The sequence below is a fragment of the Stegodyphus dumicola genome, chromosome 8 (genome assembly GCF_044657685.1).
Source record: "Stegodyphus dumicola isolate Sdum_Otavi_A_Nest chromosome 8, ASM4465768v1".
NCBI classification, from domain to species: domain Eukaryota; kingdom Metazoa; phylum Arthropoda; class Arachnida; order Araneae; family Eresidae; genus Stegodyphus; species Stegodyphus dumicola.
The window spans coordinates 78,756,610-78,779,261 of record NC_140775.1 but is presented as its reverse complement, the minus strand read 5'-3'; the positions used below and the strand labels follow the sequence as shown (position 1 = coordinate 78,779,261).

Sequence of the window (22,652 nt, the reverse complement as noted above, 5' to 3'; positions counted from 1 at the left end):
TATATAATTCTTCCTCTTAGAAGATAAAACAATTTTTTAGCAGTACGATTTACAATAGCTGGATCTGGATCAAAAATATTAATTTTTATCAGGTAGTTAGGCTTCTCTTTTAAAAAACTGTAATCTGCTTCAGATTGCACTCTGACACCTCGAATATAAATTTATCATTTAAAATCGATTTAAAAAAATTTTCTAATTAAAAAAATTCTAAAAAACAAAATTTCATTTTTGTATTCAGATTGCAATTAAATTCCTGAAACAGTTGCAAATTGAATAGTTATGATAGACCTGCTAGTTATATATATTCAAAATACAGAACATTAAATCATGTATTTAAATAAGCTTTCAAAATAGCAATGCTACATGAAAGAGGGCAATCTGCTTATGATATTATTCCATCATAGCATAGTTTTAACAGGAGAAAAAATTACCTCATGAAAACCCCCAAAACCTTCTTCAAAGAGGTTCTTTTTTAATTATCATTTTACTTATTCTGAAGAAAGTTTTTTTTTTTTTTTTTTTTCCCTTTTTACAATTAAAAGCCATAGCTACAGTTACCCAACTTAATAGTTATTGAAAAGAAAATTGCATTTTTCTCAAACATTTTAAATGAACGGTATACGTTTTTATGTGATGAAAATGGCTATAATCACAACTGTAGTATCATGTCACATTTTAACTTCTTCAAATACAATATATTAATGTTAAATAATTCGAATAATTATGCATCTTTGTGTGAAATCTGATTTTCAGAAACAATTCACATTGACAGATGCCATATTTACTATGTCTGAAAATATGTAAAGAATCTTATTTTATACTGTTGTTGGTATAAATTGTGGCCTATGATCATGTTCTTAGGTGACTAGGTAAGTGAAGAATATTATCTTAGTTTTGAAACATATTCGGCACCCATGACTGTTATCCTTGATATGATTACATGTTTGGAGAAGTTGGTATTAATGAAGAGGAGATGCAGGTTCAAATGGATATAGACAATTCTATTTTTGTCACATTCTTAAGAATACGATGAAATAATCTGACATGTGCTGGGAAAGGTGAAAGATGATGAGGAGGAAGGTGAGAAAATGAAGACGAACACAACATGCAAAGCAAGAAAATTATACAAAAGGAGGCTGAAGAAGAACTGCAGACTTTCAAAGATTTTCACAGGGCTGTGGAGTCGGAGTTAGGCAGATTTTGGGGTAAAAGGAGTTGCTAAAAACAGATTGATTCCGACTCCAGTTTTTTTTGGACAGTTTGAATTTTAAATAAAATTAAAGTGAATCGAAAAACAAATTAATGACAAACTGAGTTATTATTTTATTAATGACTATGTACATTAATAAATAGTTATTTTCTACTTTATTGACATATTAATAAATAAATATAAGAGAGGAGAATGGATGTGATATTTGCCATTAGTGATTAAACTGATTCATTTAGTTACAAATTTCCCTGGTAAATTTATGTAAGTAGCAATAGCAGCAAGAACTCCCAAAATTGATGCCTTTTTACAAAGAGAACAGGAAAAGGAGCCATGTTGCTTGATCAATATCAAGCAACACGAAGAGGAAGTACATATTTGATGATATGAAGGTTGTTAGAATTAAGAACTTTTTTAGAAGATGTAGATAATCCTAATGTTTCACTAACAGAAAGACTGTAGAATGATCTTTCATAATTTTAGACTCTTCTTTGTACATAGCCACAAAAAAGCCTCAATCTGAAGAATTAACAGGAGGCGAGAATGGAAGAATGTGATGTTTGTTCTTTCTGAAATGGAGGGTTTATTGCAGAAGGAATCATTTCTTCAATGAAGAAAAGAGAAATTAGTTTGCTAGACAATGTGATCTTGCTGGGTTCAATATATATAGATCCAAAACACCAAATTTTGTTGGATGATGAACAAATTAAGAAGACAAAAAAAAAAAAAAAAAAAAAAAAAAAACGAAATATATGAACTTCCAATAGGAATGAAATTATTTTCAAAACAATTGAAGTATTCAAATAAGGACAGTCAAATAGCAGACATTGCAACTGAGTCTCTATCATCCTCTTTCAGTGATGAATTAGATTTTGAGATATATTTTTGGATAATATTGAAAAGGCTAAGGCAACGTGAATGAAAATAAAGAACTAAAAGCCTTTAGATATAAAAATGAAGAAATACAAACAAGATTTCTACACGGCCCTTGAAGAAATAGAGAAATATGATTGCTCTTGCAAGACACCTCTTTTAAAACTTATAAAAAATCTATCCTGAAAAGTTTAAAGATGTAGCCCTAACAGTAACTGGTTTTCCTCCTACTCAAATTAGCATGGAAAGACTCTTCCCAGCTCTGAAGTTTATCAAATCAGATCTATGGTGCTCCAACCAAGATCTTGCCATAGCTATACTGTTTCTTAGAAATACCTAATACCAGTTTTCCATTTCATTATAAATGATAATTAATATAAATAATTTTCTATGCCATCAAATGTTTTTTCTATAGCATCTAATACTATTTTATATTAAAAAAATAAGCTGTATATGTTTACATATATATGTATATGAGGGAGTGGGAGTTGGAGTCGGAGTCAGAGTCTTTAAAATTCCAGGAGTAGGACTTATATTTTCCCTACCGACTCCACAGCCGTAGACTTTCAGGGCAATGTTCATCTTTGTTAGCATATGGTATTATGAAATTCCGCTGCATACACAGTGAATTTTTAAAATTCCAAGGATAAACTTGTATGCAGACCTACATTCAAAATCATATGTTATCATGATATGAAATTTGCAAGCTTTGTGTGATAATATATACAAGTACATTTAAAATGTTGTTTAATTTTGTTTTTCTGAAATATAAAATCATATATATGCACTTTTATTTTCAATAATCTATGTGGTTTTTGATATTATTTTTTAATTGTGGCCAATAAATCAAAAAACAACACCAATGGATATCACATGCTGCAATTTCTACTGATAGCATCACAAATTATGAACAGGTAAGGTATAAAAATAAATACCAGTATCCTTCCCATAACAAAGTAGATAAGTTCCTAGAAAACACCATGCTGTATGATATCATGTTGTAGTAGACTAACAACCAATACAAAATGGAAGGATGCATTCCAAAAACTTGTGAAAATTTTTTTTTAATTCAGTAATTTTTTATTCAAAGTATAAATATGTATATACAGCTAATTTAATTTAAGCTCATTCTTATTATATTTCTTCTCTATTTCTGTTCAGTATAATGATGCAACAGCATTTTTTAGGTCGATGATATCATTTTCTGAACCCATTTATTTTTAAGGAATTTTTCGCATCTTTTGCCTTCTTTAAAAAATCTGTTATTCAAAGTTTATAGTAAATCTTATTGTATGGAGACAATTAATTTTCCAACTCCCTTTTTAATTTTCACCTTCTTTCGACACATGGGTCTTCAGTCAAGAAAAATTATTCAAGACTTTTTGATAACGTAAGTGCTTCCCATTACTTTTTTACAGTAAAATTAGTGACTTTACAATTAAAATATTAATATTAAAATTCACATGGACAGAAGTAAGTTTAAACATTTTATCAATAAAGAAATAACTGAAACTGCTAAACAGGATTGGTATTTTCTGATTATCTGCACCCTTGTTAAAAAGTCATGGGGAAAAACTATTCATAAGCCAAAGCTGTATGTTGCGACAATAGCTATGTGGCAACCCCCAATGTTGGGAAAAAGTATTTATGTGGCAACCCAGGTATGCATATAACATATGTCTGTTTTGGCCACTGCATAATGCCAAAGTTGCACAATGCTAAATTTGCGTAACTCTCTCATTTATTTATTTTATTTTATTTTATTTTATTTTATTTATTTATTTATTTTTTAAAGAAAAAAAAATTTTCTCAAAAAAAGGTAAGTGTTTTAAAACCAATGTTTCTCACTTTTTTAATTTTATTAATTGACTACTTTTGTATAGAATTCTTTAGAAAATGACTGTTCCTTTTTGTGCATTAGGCTGCTAAAAAAATAACTGGCAACGAGTTTATGAATGCTCTCCAAAGTCACAAATGAGTTGAGATCATTTGAGTGAGGGTGAGGATAGTTAGAAAATATCTTTTTTAAAATTATTTAAATCTAATGTTCTTTTAAAGGAAAGACTAATTTTATTTAAATAGTGTCTGCATTTCAATATTTACATTTCATACTAAGCTCAGCATGTATAACATATTGAAATAACCACTTAGCAAATATTTATCTGTTGAATGCATATGTCTAACCCGTGCCTTCTAAAAATAAAATAAGCTTAATGATTATTTTTCAAAGCAACTTTCAAAAAAAAAAAAAAAAAAAAATTGCATATAATGGTGTATCTGCAGATTCATTATAAACACAAAATATTGTTTTTTAAATCCTTTTTTGTTTCATTTTTTTTCCATCATTGTCTTATTGTTATTTTTACTGAAGACTGGTCACAAAAGCAACTAGTATAAGAAAGTTAAACACCAGTTGAGTTCAGGAAAGAACTGATTTTAAAAAGTACATATTTTTTTAAGTATACTTGCCTTGTACACTAAGAGAAGCAATAAAATAGAGTTACCTCATGAAAAGGAAGTTTTTCAGTAATTTGTTGCCCTAACATAACCATTCTTGCAACCCAGAAAAAAAGAATATCAAATCCAGTTTCCATTAAAGTAAGTGGGTATAGCTTTTCCAATGCATTTTCCTAAAAATTTCAAACATCACTATTGCATGAAACAAAACAAAACAAAAAATTTAAATCTTAGCATTAAAAACTGAATCAAAAATTTTAATAGAACTTTTAACTTAAAAAAAAAAAAAAAAAAAAAAAAAAAAAAAAGTTAAATATATCCAAAAATATAGCCTAGTTTAATACAATCAATTTAAGAAAACACACAAAATGTATTTTTCAGGTCAAAAATTACCATAATATATATATGATAATGTCATCAAAAATGTAAAAGTGTCATTGATGATATACAAAATATTTTAATCAATACTAAAAATGCAGAATATTAACTATTACTAATTTATAATTTAAAATGCATCAAAAAACATTATCTATAACATTTTAACAAGGTTAAATACTTTTTAATAATAATACTGAAGAATTTCTTTTTTCCTTCAAAACATTCATTTATTAGCAAAAGTTAGACTAAAGTATGTTCTGTGAAACATTCATTATCATCATGGAAACTTTATAGTGCATTTACTCTTCAGTATAATACTTGTAGCCAATGTAAATCAATTAAAATGCTTCAGTAAATAAACTAAAATTATTTGGTACTGTGTAAAAGGTCAGAATCAATAGCTACTTAGCATAAAAAAAGCTAATGATGCTTGATTAGAGTAAATTTCAATGACTAATCGTGTTTTTTCCTACCCTCAAAGATCTTACTGTATCTTTACATCACAACTTTTTTGAATTAATTTCAACCACAAATTAACTTTTAAATCTATATAAAATATAACTTCCCAGCCGCATCAAACTTGGAGTATTTTGTAATAATATTTGCCACTTACTGGTTATCTGGTACTCAAAAATACAATATAACTGAATTAACATTGGACAAGCTTAGAAGCTCGTTTGGATTCTTCTACAAAGATACTAATTTTAATCCTTTTTTACCTTGTTAATGTTCTCACTTCCTTTTTTAAAGGGAAAGGAGAAAGTAGGAATAGCTTCTTTATTTCAATATCAACTTCAATTCCGAGACTGCAATCTGCACATAAATAATGGGACATGTGTAAATAGAGGTATAAGATCAGTAAAATAGAGGAATAAGAGCAGCAATGCGGTACAATTATCACTTGCCTTCTTTCATTTGGATGCAAAGACAAGTTGAACAGAATAGCAATCTGTCTAATGTCATTTGAATGCAACTGCCATACAAAACACTTCAGAAATTAACAAATCAGATTACATAAACCAAACATCCCAAGAGATTGCTCAAGGGTGTATCAGCAGTTATTGCATAAACAAGTACTTAATATTTTTAGTAAACTCTACTTACTAAGGAACATAATTTTTAAGACCTTAAAATATAAAGTCATACCAATTACTTCATTTTGTAAATAAACTTCAATAATTGTATTTTTCTAAATTAAATGGGGAAAATATATCACAGTTAATTTTTGTTCCAATAACAAAAAACAGAAGTGTTTACACTCACCCCTCAGCAAAAGGTGATGACATAACACGTTAATAATAATAATAATGACAATAATGCATGAAGCTGTGCTGAAAGCTTTTGCTGTTGCTTGGCAAGTACTGCTCTTAGATATATTCTATAAGCAATTTCAGTAATCTGTGATATTGCTCACATTAAGCAAAATTTTGCATTATCTCTGTTTTCCTTTCTGGACTAATTACAGCTAGATATTTTGCAAGAGCAGTTTTTCATCATACATGTATAAACAAGCCAGTCTGTCTATACAAGCATGATGAAAAACTCACTCATTTCATTATTGCAACTATTGTAGGCCTTTCCCATTGCCAATACTAACGACATGAAGACAGGTAAAGGTTATCAGTGAGATGTATTCTTTTCAGCAAAGAATCAAACAGTAGATACTCATGGCTGACAGATGGGGCAGTTTTTCATGTGCCATCCTACATATAGCATGAAATTTTAAATTTTATTTTAACTCTCTTATTTCTATCAGGCATTCTTTTTCCATACAGAAAGCTTTTCTCTTTCTGCTCTATCGTTTTTTTAATTAATTGCTTCCAGACATTTCTACTCTAAGACCTTTATATAACTCTTATATAATTTCATTGCATAATACTGCATATACATGGATCTTCCTCTAATCAACATTTAATGACTATTTTTTCTACATATAGCAGCTCGGTGCCAGATTTTCAGAAGACATACAGCAGCATCTATTTAAATATGCTTCAAATTGTTTATGCATTTCACCTATTCTATAAATACTTGTTCTTTTTTTTCCTCTTCTTTCCCATTGTTATGAAACACAGCCTCACAACTATAACTATTACACAACTCCTATAGACTTCTTCTGAAACAGAACCTTGCAACTATTAATGTTGATGTATTCTAAAAGATTAAAATTAATATATTTTAACAAAATAAATACATTAGACAGAAATGCAGTCTTTCTGAAACTTAATTTCAGTAATACTAATTTTTAAATGACAGTAACACTAAATTTTAAATATGTACATGTTTAGGTTGATCTTTACAATATGGTAACTGGTAGTTTGGCGACATTTTGGAGGCGATAAAGTTTACTACCTGGGACTTTGGTAATAATGTGAGCAGTACTCAGTTTCGATTACGCATTATTTTGCATGAGGGAAATGAGAGATCATGGGATATGTCATGTGATATTAATGGACGAATTACGGTTCTTTAATCGGAAAAGGGGGGAAATCGGGAAAAAATGTGGAAATTTTGTATTTAGCTTTATTCTGTGTTGTGTGAAACAGTGTTGTTTAATTTTTGGATCCCATGGCCCTAAGTAAAGTGAATTTGAAATGGGTATTTAGGCATTGTGATAAAGAGAAGTTTGCTTTTTATTTAGCGGAGGAAGTATGGAGGAAAAATTCGCAGAAAAAATCTTTCAATAATATTATTGAATGAATTAGAAAAGTGTATCCGCCACGTAATCAAGATTCTGAAGAAGATTAGGTAAGTTAGTATTTTTAATTATTTGAGGATATTATTTTTATGCATTGTTCTAATATAAAGTGGAAAGGAATTTGGTATTATTGGGAAAATTGTTATTAGCAATGATTTAGTTTAAAGTAATTAGGATTGTAAGGTAATTTTTATTAATTTAATGTATGTGCTCATTCATATTTTAAGTAGTGTTTTTGAATTTAATTATATTTTAATGAAATGATAGTTATTTTGTGAATTTTATGTTTGTAGGAATTTGGTATACGTTTAAGTTGAAATAAACGTGCATGGAAATAATTTAAATATTTGATACTAAGTATTTGTAATGCTTGCGGTATGAATTCGTTGGTGACGTGTATAATGTAATAGATGATTTAGAGGTAAAAGTTTTTGGATATTTTATTTATTTTATATGTGGAAATGTTCATATTTGTAAAGGGTAAATACTTTTTCGCGATCAGGTAATTTCATATATGTTCTTTTTACCAGGTTTAAAGATTGAGAAAATTGTCATGTATTTTCGTGAAATTTTTCTAATTTATGAGAAAAAAGCAGTGTACATGGATATAGTTAAGAGTGTGCGCAATGCCATTTTTGTGCAATTCTGGGATGTTTTTTTAAGTGAAAGTAAGTCGACGTGTACATGGTTTAGTGATATTTTAATTAAATGATAGTTATTTTGTGAATTTTATGTTTGTAGGAATTTGGTATACGTTTAAGTTGAAATAAACGTGCATGGAAATAATTTAAATATTTGATACTAAGTATTTGTAATGCTTGCGGTATGAATTCGTTGGTGACGTGTATAATGTAATAGATGATTTAGAGGTAAAAGTTTTTGGATATTTTATTTATTTTATATGTGGAAATGTTCATATTTGTAAAGGGTAAATACTTTTTCGCGATCAGGTAATTTCATATATGTTCTTTTTACCAGGTTTAAAGATTGAGAAAATTGTCATGTATTTTCGTGAAATTTTTCTAATTTATGAGAAAAAAGCAGTGTACATGGATATAGTGAAGAGTGTGCGCAATGCCATTTTTGTGCAATTCTGGGATGTTTTTTTAAGTGAAAGTAAGTCGACGTGTACATGGTTTAGTGATATTTTAATTAAATGATAGTTATTTTGTGAATTTTATGTTTGTAGGAATTTGGTATACGTTTAAGTTGAAATAAACGTGCATGGAAATAATTTAAATATTTGATACTAAGTATTTGTAATGCTTGCGGTATGAATTCGTTGGTGACGTGTATAATGTAATAGATGATTTAGAGGTAAAAGTTTTTGGATATTTTATTTATTTTATATGTGGAAATGTTCATATTTGTAAGGGGTAAATACTTTTTCGCGATCAGGTAATTTCATATATGTTCTTTTTACCGGGTTTAAAGATTGAGAAAATTGTCATGTATTTTCGTGAAATTTTTCTAATTTATGAGAAAAAAGCAGTGTACATGGATATAGTGAAGAATGTGTGCAATGCCATTTTTGTGCAATTCTGGGATGTTTTTTTAAGTAAAAATAAGTCGGGTGTACATGGTTTATGTGTATGTGTTATTTTGAAAAACGCGTAAGGAGTATATTGTGCACTTTTTCCCAATTTTGCAGTGAATATTTGTCATGATTAAGCAGTTTTGTTTGATAAAATTTCTAGCATAAGTGTAATTCGGCTAGTAGATTGTTGGAAGAAGTGTTCAGTAGATAAAAAGAAAAGAAACATGTCTTTACTTCGTGAAGACAAAATGGCGGCGGGGAAAAAGAAATAGAGGGTTGCTGTAGGAGAGTTGGTTGCCAAATTTTCGCCAAGTTACTATAATGTAAAGATCAACCCATGTTTATTCTATAATAGAGTTTATCACATCCTTCTACTATACCCTGATAAATACAGCATTAGAAACATTGTGTCTGATTATTTTGAAAATAAATACTTGTAATACTGATATTTCAGAAACATTATAAAACAATATGGTACTTTTCCGTTTTGCCAGCGCAAATCTTGCCAAGCACACTTTGTTGGCGACAGTATACATATAAAAAATGTTAACAAATGTTAGTTCTAAGAATTTTTTATTTTGAAAGCATAAACATTTTAATATGGTTTAAAATTTTGTAAAAAGCCACCAAGTAAAGACAATAAATTTGTAAAAAGACATTAATTTAAGAATTTACTATGCTTTCATGGTTCAACATCCTGATTCGCCGAATTGTATCACGTGACCCCATGTAATCTTATCTCACGTAAACTACACTACAAAAATCTAATTCTCTCAGTAATTTAATTTCAAGTTAAATCTTAAATTAAATCTTATGGAATACAAGTTATGGAATACAAGAATTATTTCAATTCCTACAAATAGCTTACTCAGAAATTATGTAAAACCGAAGTGCTTTACTTCGCTAGTGCATTCTCATTAGATTTGATGAATTTAACCCTTTATTTTGCCTTTTCTATATTTTCACCTTCGGGTGAGTGGTGTGATTGCATCCTAATTAATTACCTCGAATGGTCTTAGGGCATAAAATTTAACTATCTTGTAAAAATTCTATGTAATTGTATGCCAGTATTGAAAGAAACAGTCAATCTGATAAAAAACGGCTGCGACTTGTTTTGAAAATGAAAGGTAAAAGGTTACCAGCGGAGATATTCCGTTTGGCATCAGTTGTACCATTACTGGCGAATTTATCGTTTGCGCCGGCAAAACGGAAAAGTACCAACAAGGGTAATACAAACCTTTTTTGGCCATCCCAGAGCAATAAGTGGATATAAGGCAGATGAAAACCAAGTATCTAGCACGTCATCATCTTTAAAAAATAAATCAATCAAAAGCTTTACTTTAACATGTCTACACTTTAAAATTTACAATCATTTAGAAAACATAGTTTAAATTATTATAATGAAATAATTATAAAAATTAAGCATAGTATTTGAAAAAATATTTTTAAAAAAGAAAATCTGAAATGTTTCAGATTTTAATTTAGTCTAAAGGGGCTTTTTTTAATATTTTGTGTGTTACATTTATTTATTAAATATCACGTTCTTCACACTTAAACCATACAATTCAGTTCAACAGCAATATCCTAAAATAGTTTTCAAATGAGCATATCTTTAGAATTTCGGATACAGAGACTCAGGCGCTAGAGATAAAAATGTTTTTCTGTACAACGTTGCCATTGCTTGCTTTGAAATCCTTGAGTTATCCTTCTTACGTTAATCAAAAATTCGTTAAAGTTTTGCAAAATAGGAAATCGATAATAAAACAAATTCCAAATTTCAAATTTGATCTTCCACATGCTCATATTCGTAGGCGGATTACATCATTCAAAATTCGATGGCTCTATGTACCGTTGTTTTATCACAATGCGAGAAATATACATACATTTATGCAGATTTTTCATTATTTAATTTCTTTAAATATAACGCAGGATAATCCTTTATGGCAACAGTTTGAAAAGTGATTCGCCGTTTGTAGTGAATCAATGTAAAATCGTGTTTGTGAAATTCAGTGCTTTTGATACGGAAAAATTTTTCTTTTGGCGATAAGTTTATGTGTGTGTGTGTGATTATGGCAAAGCCTCGGGGGCTATCTGCCTAAGGGGAGGGATGCCTTCGTGGAGAACTTTCTAAGGGAAACTGGCTCATATACACGTTACACATGGGGAAAACCACGAAAACGCCCATGCAGCCAGCCCGTTTGCGGGATTCGAACCTCGGACCGAACTACCAGTGTTCAGCGACTTTACCGCTCGGCCGCTGGTGGGCCTGGCGATAAGTTTATCTGTATATATTTTCTGCTGGTAATTCAATTAATTTGACTGTATTCTGTTTCCAGAAGAATTGTTTGGGATTATCCCTGGTGAACTTAAGCGTAAACCAGATAATGACATGGACAGTGGCAGCAATAAAGAGAGGAAAACAAATGGGAACTTTTATAGCGTGGACACAATCGCTATTGAAAATGTCAAAATAGCTTTTAAAAATGGCACAAAAGAGGTAAAAATTGTTCTGAAAGGAATTGAATCTGGTATCCTGGTTGGTAAGTTGTTCAAAAAAGGTTCTATTCTAAACGAAATTACTGATAAAGAAGATAATATTTATACCACAAGAGAGAAAAAGGTGCTACTTTGGTAGACGGTTGCACGGATTTTGGCGATTTTTTGGCAATTTTTCTTTTGGCGAGTAATACAACTTATGGTAAACCCATTGCTGGATAAGTTATTTATGGTAACCGATACTTTGTTGACATTTTATTTAAAAAATAATGCGTGTTATTATGCATAAATTCCGTGTTTTAAATATTATTTATGGCTTCTAAATATTAAAAATCAATTTAATTTTGCATTTTTATTTAAAATAAAAATTTTATTCTTTATCATATTTTATGAAATTTTATGCTGTGGATGATATAATCAGTGACATCACCTTACTTTAAAAGTAATTGGTTTTAATATCTATAAATTTAATCTAATGTTTTAAACATTATTTATGGCTGTTAAATATTAAAATACAATTTAATTTTGCATTTCTTTTTTAAAATGATTTTATTATGTATGATTATTTAAATAATTTTAATTCTAGACTTGATGTAATCAGCTCTCTGATTGGTTATAGAATATTTGTGCATTAATGAGCTGTAATCAGCTCCCTGATAGGTTGCTGAAAATTTGTGCATTACCGCGCCATTTTAAAATTTAATTCATATCTTCGAATCCCTTCAAAAATGTCTCCTTCAAAGATGAATGTTGTTTTTGATAAGTACCAAGAATTTTTGGTTTCAGAATCAAAAAATTGTCCTTTGAGACCTTATTTTCGCAAGCCTGGCTTTCCTAATCAAAGATTTATTTATAAATTCTTACAAGGGTCAGAGGAAATTTATTTTAAATTTTTGAAGGAAACGTCGCTAATTGTTTCTTCTATGAAGTGCGAAAATGTAGATCACAGATGAAGACCGTTAGAAGAGCCGATTCTGAGACGGCCGTATATGATATTGTGGTCATGTTGGAAGAAATAACCGCTATAACAGTAAGAAAATTATTAGACATTCCTCCTTTTTTACCGACAATAAACTAATTGCTGTCATTTTAGCTCTAGTGTACGAAGCATTCTTATTTACTTATTTTAAAGTATTTAATTTAAGTAATATTTTAATTCTTTTAAACGTTGGTATGATGGTTTTTAATTCGATATTCAATTTACGTAATATTTTAATCCAATTAAACATTGGCGCAATGTTTTTATAGTGGTATTTTTGTTCTATTTCTATGCTATATGAAAGTAATAATTTAACCTTTCTTTAGTATTTTATACTCGTAGTAAATGTATTTATTCTATAACGTATTTTAAAGTATTTAAATTTAATAATATTCTAATTCTTTTAAATGTTGGATGATGTTTTTTATTTCGATATTCAATTTCAGTAATATTTTAATCTAATTAAACGTTGGCACAATGTTTTTATAGCTGTGTTTTTTTTTTTTTTTTTCCCTATATGAAAGTAATAATAGCCTTACTTTAGTATTTTATACTCATAGTAAATGTCTTTATTTACACTTGCCTGCCATCTTAAAAAACGACATTTTCAACAAAAAATTAATCCATTACTTTTAACGATATTTTTTTTTTTTTTTTTAAGTTTCGAATACTTTACTATGCGAAAAAACATCGTTTTTCAAGATGGCTGACGATTGTAAAAATCGTGCCAACAATTGCGCCAACGTAAATCGCCAAAAATCCGTGCAACCGTCAACCAAAGTAGCACTGAGAAAAAAATCATCATTTCCATGAAAAGAATCAAAACTATGGAAAAAGTCTGTAAATTAAAATCCTTCGAAGGTGTCAGAGTAAAGGCCTCAATAATTGAAGATACGTACACGACTAAACATGTAGTTAAAAATGTTGATACTCAACTTAGTTTAGAAGACATAGCAGCTAGCCTAGAAGAAAGTGAAATTAAATTTTCATGTATTACAAGATTCACTAAGCCAAGGTCGGACGAAAAGGTGCCAATAATTCTGATTAAGGAACTTGGTTCCTGTAATCGGTCTGATATCAAAATTGGTCAAATAAATTTTGCGGTAAACAAATATATTGAAAATACCATAATATGCTACAAGTGCTGTAATATAGGCCACAAGTCGAAACTCTACAAAAGCAAAGCGAGATGTGCGAACTGTGGTAAAAATGACTGCAACGACCCGTGTAAAAATAATACCAGTTGCTTTAGATGTGGAGGTGAGCATAACGCTTTAGACAAATCTTGCCCAAAAATAAATATAAAAAAAGGGGAAGTGAACGATCATAAGCGCGAATCTTCATCGAAGAAACCTCTCCAGACTTTCAGTTATTCTTCCTGGGCAGAAGCTTTCCAGAAAGAGGAAGAACTAAACTCTACTAACACAAATATATATACTAAAGGCTCGGTATCGGAGATGCCAGGAGAAAATGTTTTAAGTAAGATAGTCGCAAAATTAGAAAATCTTGAACGGAAAATTGATTCTCTTTATGTAGATAATTTAAATCTTAAGGAAGCCAATAACAAACTTAAAACTGAAAATACACAACTTAGAAGCCTGTATGAAAACTCCCTAAAACAGATCCAAAAATACAAGGAAGATCTTGAAAAGACCTGCCTTGCATATGAAAATCTTCAAACAGAACATCTAAATTTGAATACTATTCATCAAGCTAGTCCTCTGATATCTTGAGAATAATAATGGGCCATACACGCTTCAAGAAGAGGAAATTCCTCGAATTGATGATGCTACTTTCTAATTTCATGTGTTTTATCATTAGTTGGAATTGTCGAGGTTTCGAGGCGAACTTAAGTTTCTTGTCTTCTTTTGTTTCTTGGTTAAAACATTCTGTTGTGTGTCTCCAGGACACATGGAGTAGGAACCCTAGGGTTCCTTTCCTTTCTGGCTGAAATAGTTTTTTAAAGGAAAGAATTTTTCCTAGTAAAGGCGGTGGCCTTGCCATTTTTGTGTTAAAAAATTTACCTGTTTCCAAACTTCCAGATACTGGAATTAAATCTGACATAGAAGTTCTAAGTATCAAAGTGCATGCTTACGGTAAAACATTTACCATTGTAAATTGCTATAGGCCTTCCGGAAGATTTAAACTAGAAGACTCAATGATATTGGATTCCTTTAAGGATCCTTTCACGATCTTGGTTGGCGACTTTAACGCCCGCCATACAAATTTTGGAGATAGTATTACATCGCCCAGCGGTCAAAAGCTCATGAATTGGCTAATTGACTCTAATATGATCATTCTAAATAATAAGAAATCTACTCATAGTTGTGGCCAAGAAGGAGGAATCCTCGACCTTTGTATGGCAAATGTCAATACCGCGTCCAAGCTGTCGTTCCAGAGACTTGATGATACGGGTCAAAGTGATCGTTTCCCTGTGTATCTTAATTTTAATCATAACTTTAAAAAGAGACCTGGAAAAATTAAAAGTTATACGAATTGGCAAGATGTCAGTCTATCGCTGTCACGCTTGCCTATGAACCACGCTGGTAATATGGAAGATAAAGTTAATGCTTATACCTCTGTAATTAACAGCGCTATCAAGATACACTCCAGAGAAATCACCTACAAGGTCGAGCCAAAAAACCCATGGTTCAGTTTGGAGTGCGCCAAATTCAAACATCTTAGAGGTAAGTTGAAAAGGAGGGCACTGAGATCACTCAATCCAAGCGACTGGGTGGAGTATAAGGGTGAAAACGGTAAATACAAAAGAGAGCTAATAAAAGCAAAACGCAAGTACTGGGCAAAGATTTCCTATGAATCCAATTCTTGCAAGCAAGTCTTTAAAAATGTAAAAAAACCTGAAAAAAATAACTATTGGTCTCTTCCTTCGAGGTAAATTTTGTGATCACTCACTCCAATGCAGAGATGTATTAAACAACGCTGCTCAGGCGGACATTTTCGCAGAGTATTACAGCGCCAATGACAATACTACCCAGTCGGCTCCTATCGACTTTCTTCCGGCTAAAATTCAGCCAATTTTCGCCAAAGAATTTTGTGTGTGTGTATTTAATTATGGCAAAGCACGCTAGGGCTATCTGCCCAAGAGGAGGGATGCCTTCGTGGAGGACTTTCTAAGGGAAACTGGCTCGTATACACGTTACACATGGGGAAAACCATGAAAACACCCATGCAGCCAGCCCGTTCGCGGGATTCGAACCTCGGACCGAACTACCAGTGTTCAGCGACTTTACCGCTCGGCCGCTGGTGGGCCTCCGCCAAAGAATTAATGTACGCACTAAGGAGTAGGAAAAACTCCTCCCCGGGTCCCGATGGAATTATTTACGAAAGTCTGAGGGTCGCTTCCAGATATACGCAGAAAGCCTTTATTGAGATGTATAATGAAAGTCTGCAATTGAGTAATATTCCAACAATCTGGAAAACATCGTGGGTTGTTCCGATTTTAAAACCGAATAAAAATGGGAGACAGATTGCAAATTACAGGCCAATTTCTTTAACGTCTGTCATTGGGAAAGCCCTTGAAAAAATAATCCTGCGCCGCTTAGAGTGGTGGGGCTGACACAGAAAATATTTTTCCTTCAAATATTTATGGCTTTAGAAAAGTTAATAGCGTAACTGACTGCTTTAGAGACATTTATGAGTCTATCTGGTCAGCCAGAAGCAAAAATCTGGAAAATTACTTAATTTGCTTAGATATCAAAAATGCGTACGATAATGTGCAGCATGAGATTTTGATTGAAAGGCTGGAAAAGATGGGCATGAACACTACCCTGGTGCATTGGATCTACAATTTTATTACTAATCGTACTACTTTTGTAAAGTGGAGATCTAGCCTATCCACAGAAAAGCTCATGTCCAAGGGCCTTCCACAAGGAGCCATTTTATCGCCTTTCCTCTACAACTTTTTCATGTTGGATTTTTGTAAACTGAATGATAAGAGTACCAAGCTTTTCATTTACGCTGATAATATCTATGCGCATGTTACTGTTAGGAAGGACAGCCGGTATTCCTGCTTACAAGACACTCTCAAGAAGATCCTTAGCTGGTCTGCTGAAAACAAGGTTGCTTTCTCCTTCGAGAAATCAACACTAATTGACAACACTAATTCCACTCAAGAGGAAGAAAGAAATACTCTTCCCCCATCAGAATAGGTGCTCTCAGTATTGGATGGAAAAAAGAGCATAAAGTACTTGGCGTTATTTTTGAACACAACCTCAGTTGGCAAGCACACGAGGCCTATCTAGTTAAAAGATTAAATAACACTTTAAACTTGATCAAAATCCTCTCCCACCCAACTCAAGGAATGAGGATAAAACACTTACTAAAGATCATCCAGCAAATCATGATTCCCCAACTCATATACGATATATATATATCAATAAAGCGATTAGAAAAGCCTTAGGGATATGTCATTTTGCTCCCAACGACGTTATTAGGAGAATTGCAGCTATTCCGCATTACAATAAGTTAAAAAAATGGCAAAGAACATTGTCCTTCATAAATCAAAAATTTCGGGGAGCAGCTCACTTTTCCCCCACCACTAGAGGCGGAAGGTTTAAGAAAGAAAGAAATGATTTAAGAGCTGTTCTTGACAGCTATAATTCTAAATGGATTTTAGATAATAACGTTGTCCGCCGAAAGAAACGGATTCCACCTCGGATAAACTTCAGTAAATTTTGTAACACTGATTTAAAGAATCTTAACGATTTTGTCAATGATTACGCTCCTTTTATCAAAAATTTGACCACGGATGTTAAAGCAGAAAACGTATGGGGCTCAGACGGTTCCAAAAACTTGGACAGAACCAGTTTTGGAATAGCAAATCTACAAAATACCGTTAACAGAGCCATCAAGATTGTAAGAAATGCTTCTATATACACCGCGGAAGTTACAGCTATTTGGTACACTTTGAAATATCTAGCTAACCTTTCCAAAGCGACTATAATTTTCACTGACAGCCTTGCGGCAGTAGAAGCTATTGCCTCCTTCGAATAATCAAATAACAACATAATTGAGAATATTCGATATGAAATTTACAAAACAAGAAAAATAGTAAGATTATAATTTGTTGGATACCTGGTCACAAAGGCATCGAGATCAACGAAAGGACAGATTTTTTGGCTAAACAGGCGGTAAATTCATGCAATCTTCCCTATATATACATGGCAGGATATCAAAAAAGAAATTAAAGAAGGGGGAAATTGATACCATCTGGCAGAATACGAAGTATTATTGTTATTTAAAAAATGTTTTAAATACCAAATACTTGAATATTAATTGGCCTGACTCAAGGAAAATGGAATGTAAAATTAACATAATCCTCACTCGAAGTATCCTCACCAACTACCTTAAATTCAAGTTAAAACTTTCAAGAACTCCTTTATGCATAAATTGCAAAGTACAAGATGATTTTGAGCACAGACTGAATGAGTGTAAAAATTACAATCATCTAAGGAACTATATCGCCAAATTCTGCAATAAAGAAGACATTCAATACTTCCTTCCTGCAGAATTAGTTAACAATTACAATCTAAGAATTCCGAAGTTGGGTCGTTAACTCGCCAACTTCTTCTAACTTATCGAGCCTCACGGACTGGAGGAAACGGCATTCGCCAAAGTCCTCACCTCCTTTCTTCTTGCTCAAAAGCAAGACTGCTACAGATTGCTACAACGTAAAATAGCAAAAGGAAAACAACAGCCCTTCAGGGACAAAGCTCCTTTGGACTAAAAATGTTGTATAGGCAACATGTATTATTTTCAGTTAGTATATGTATCTATTTCAGTCAATATATGAATCACTGCTACCTTTATCCAATTCTTAGAAAATACTATATTTATTAAAAACTAATTAAAAAAACTGGATTAAAACTACAGTAATGAAAATTCACTAGTAATTAAAATACATTGAAAGCATAAAATGAATATCCAGCAGAAATTTAAACAAATTAAAATAACACTGTAGAATGCATCTAATGTTTAACTCTTATGTTTTAACTCTGCTTTGTTTTTTCATTCCATTGACTCTTATATCACAGATTTACATAGCAATGATCTATTTATGTCTAAACGATTTACATAGCAATGATCAAATATTAATGAATACTGCAGTACATTCAAAATATAGCAGTACATTCAAAAATAACGATTTACATAGCAATGATCTATCTATGTCTAAACGATTTACATAGCAATGATCAAATATTAATGAATACTGCAGTACATTCAAAACTTATGGATGTATGCGAGCAACAGATATCAGTTCCACTTCAAGAAAGACAATACAGGAATTTAGCCTGTTTCTGCTTTAAAAAAGAAGGGGAGAGAAAGAAAAAGGAAGCAGAAGTTATAAATTTTTTTAAAAGCAAAGTGGTGGAGAAAATCCCTCCAATCAAATGTTAAAATAAATCAAACAACATTTTCAATTAACAGTCCTAATTCTGCATATTAGATATCCATTAACTTCATACCGGTGCAACTGTTACAGCTGTGCTCACAGAAAACTTCTTATGTTTTAACTCTGCTTTGTTTTTTCATTCCATTGACTCTTATATCATAGATTTACATAGCAATGATCTATGTCTAAACGATTTACATAGCAATGATCTATCTATGTCTAAACGATTTACATAGCAATGATCTATCTATGTCTAAACGATTTACATAGCAATGATCAAATATTAATGAATACTGCAGTACATTCAAAACTTATGGATGTGTGTGAGCAACAGATATCAGTTCCACTTCAAGAAAGATGATACAGGAATTTAGCCTGTTTCTGCTTTAAAAAAGAAGAGAGGGGAAAAGAAAGAAAAAGGAAGCAGAAGTTATACATTTTTTTAAAAGCAAAGGGGTGAAGAAAATCCCTCCAATTAAATGTTAAAATAAATCAAACAACATTTTCAATTAACAGCCCTAATTCTGCACATGAGATATCCATTAACTTCATACCGGTGCATCTGTTACAGCTGTGCTCACAGAAAACTTCTTATGTTTTAACTCTGCTTTGTTTTTTCATTCCATTGACTCTTATATAAAGTATAATACTTTTTAAACCATTCCCACGAATTTGTATTTATTACTAATTGTCTTGCAGACCTGTTCCAAAGAGAACAATATCATTATAAATAAAAACAAAATAGTTTACCAGTTCTTCTCTCTGAGACACGTGAATAGAGATTTTGAATTCAAAATAGACAATGTTACTCTTCAAAAAAGTAATAATATCACATATCTAGGTGTAGGGCTGGCCAACAAATTAAAACTTTACTGATCATGTGAATACTATTATAGAAAAAGTAGAGAAAAGATCCTCAATTTTGAAAAGACTAGCCAGTAACAAATGGGGAAACTCACAGACTACCCTAAATAAAACTTACAACACTTATATTAAACTTATTTTCAAATATGGAAGTAAGGTGTTTATTTCTACCACACAAGGGGAAAGATTGACTCTATGGAAAATGCCCAAAACAAAGCTCTTCACATTATCACAGGAGTGGTGAAAACTACCCCAATTACAGCTATGCAAAGCTATACTTCCAACCCACCAACTGTTACTGATATCAAGAAACAAGTAGTTGGTACATTCGTTAAAATTAAAGCATCGCATACAGCCCAATGGATGAACGAATGCAAACCATGCCCCATGAAGACCCAAATGTCTCCCCTAGAGGCTTGTGAGAAATTATTACAAGAAATAAATTAAAACAAACCAATTAATTGTAACAAGGTTATGGTTAATCCCCTTGAATATACTGATATCAAATAGCAGTGAAATATTAATGACTTGAGAAAGAAAAATATTCCTCACCCAATATTAAAATCAAACACATTATGTATGTTATATGAACAATACCCTGAATCTGAATGAACTATCGTATACACTGATGGCTCTAAAATGCAAGATAATACTGGGGCTGGTGTATACAGTAAACTTTTTTCCCAATGTACTCCTGTGGGACACTTCACAGGAATTTTGATGCAGAGATCCTTGCAATCTCACTGGCTTTGGAAAACTTCAAGATAAAGATCGATTGTTTCTCTAAAGCAGTTATTCTAGTCGATTCCAATGCAGCCATCCAGGCTGTAGTTATAAATCACGACACAAATACCCAGACTTTCTCAGAAATAAGACAAACCTTGAACTTTCTTTATAAACACAACAAAACAATTGTTTTTCAATAGATCCTTTCACATGTAGGTATCGATGGTAACAAAAAGGCAAACTCACAAGAGAGAAACACTTGAGCCACAAGACAGCAAACCACTTCCTCCAGTGTCACTTAAAAATCACATTTTGTGAAATTAATAGATAATCTTAAATCTGACCAGGCAGCAAAATCAACAGGCATATCCTGAGGTAACATTCAAGAAACAAGGAAAAAGTTTTTTCAAAAACCCCGTAAAGAGGCTGTGGCAAACTTCAGACTGCAAACAGGCTACAATTGCATGGCACATCATCTTAATAAAATTGCCATCCTTCCATCTAGTATATGCCAAATTTGCAATTCGAGCATCATGAATGCAGAGCATCTTCTTATATGCCCAGAACTATATAAAGAGTCTCAGAAAAGTGATGAGATAAGTAAAGTGTAATGGAACGTCAGAGATTTCATGACCTCCTTGTAAAGACTACATCTCTTATGTTCCCTTCCTTGTTGTTTAAATTGTTTTTTAACTTTTTACTTTTGTTTTTCTGATTCTTACTTAAAATGTGTTTTCTCTTTTTTATTATTTATCATTGTTCTTGTGTGATATTTTAGCTGTTTTATATGTTTAAATTGATTTTTCCAATATAGCCATATGTAACAAAACAAAATATATTTATTGCTAATTGCAAAACTGTAATTTGGGAGAGGGAGAATACATCTCTTAATTCGTGAAAATGATTTGTCTCATATTTCAGAGTAACTCAATTAAATAATTTTAAAATGTGAAAACATTTTGATGTACATTTTAGATATAAATATAATATTCACTGTAGTCTAATTATTTAGAGTAATAAATGATAAATTTCTGGTATCAACAAACATTAGTTAAGCATTTAAATTTAACACAATTAATTCAAAAAAATTTTAAATCATCCCATCTCTATCTACATGTCCAAACCTTTTAAACAAATTCTACTAAATTAACCTGTGTCTCGCCTAATTAATATTTGGTTTTATAACATTTCTTACTTTGTAGCAATGTAACTTAAAAAAAAAAAATTAAACATCTAATATTTATTTTAAATAAATCTTCTTTGTTTTAATTAATTATTTCAAATTTTTTGTAGATTCTACAATACACTTTTAAGGTCTATAAATAATTCTCAAATACAGAGATTGGACGAAAGTATGGAAACGCCTCATGAAAATTTGAAATGAAATGTTTATTCTAGCAAAATTTGTTGGTGGCACTGATGTGTTTGCTCTCTAACGCCACCTGTACAGCATCCTCAATACGTTCCAAGTGTCATTTGTTATCGAGACAGTGTTCTGTGCAGTTGTGACGGCATCATGTCTGAGCTAAATGAATTCAAATGTGGGCAAATTGTTGGGGCTCATATGGTGGGTGCTTTTATAACCAAGGTAACTAAAGTGTTTGGTGTTTCAAGAAGCACAGTATCTAAGATTTTTAACTCTTATGGGAAATCCAGAAAAAGTACCTCTGCTAAAGCACACTGCAAATGGAAAAGTTTGTTATGTGAACATGACAGATGATCATCGAAGAAGGTTGTGATAAAAAATTAGATGAGTATAGCCACAAATGTTACTCCTGAACTCAATGTCACTCTCACAAACACTGTCAGCACCAAAACAATATGAAGGGAGCTCCATGGTGAGCTACCGTTAAAAAGCCCCTCATCTGCGATTGAAATGCCTGTAAAAAGTGAAAATGGCAACAAAATTATAAAACCTGCATCGTGGAGCAATGGAAGAGAGTCGTTTCATAAGACTTGCATCACACTGTTCCCAACTTCCAGATGAGTTTGCATTCGGTAAATGCTATCCCAAGCATATGATAGAGA

General features: G+C 31.5%; 1 protein-coding gene across 1 annotated transcript in view; it reads right to left on the bottom strand.

Moving 5' to 3' along the window:
• The window catches only part of LOC118190118 (valine--tRNA ligase-like), a 118,431-nt gene that overhangs the window by 25,155 nt on the left and 70,624 nt on the right, over positions 1 to 22,652 (bottom strand). The window contains exons 15-16 of the mRNA XM_085822020.1: positions 10,385 to 10,455; positions 4,585 to 4,710 (exon numbers count right to left, since the gene is read on the bottom strand). Coding sequence (XP_085678146.1) covers positions 4,585 to 4,710; positions 10,385 to 10,455 — 197 coding nt within the window. The remainder of the gene's footprint in view (positions 1 to 4,584; positions 4,711 to 10,384; positions 10,456 to 22,652) is intronic.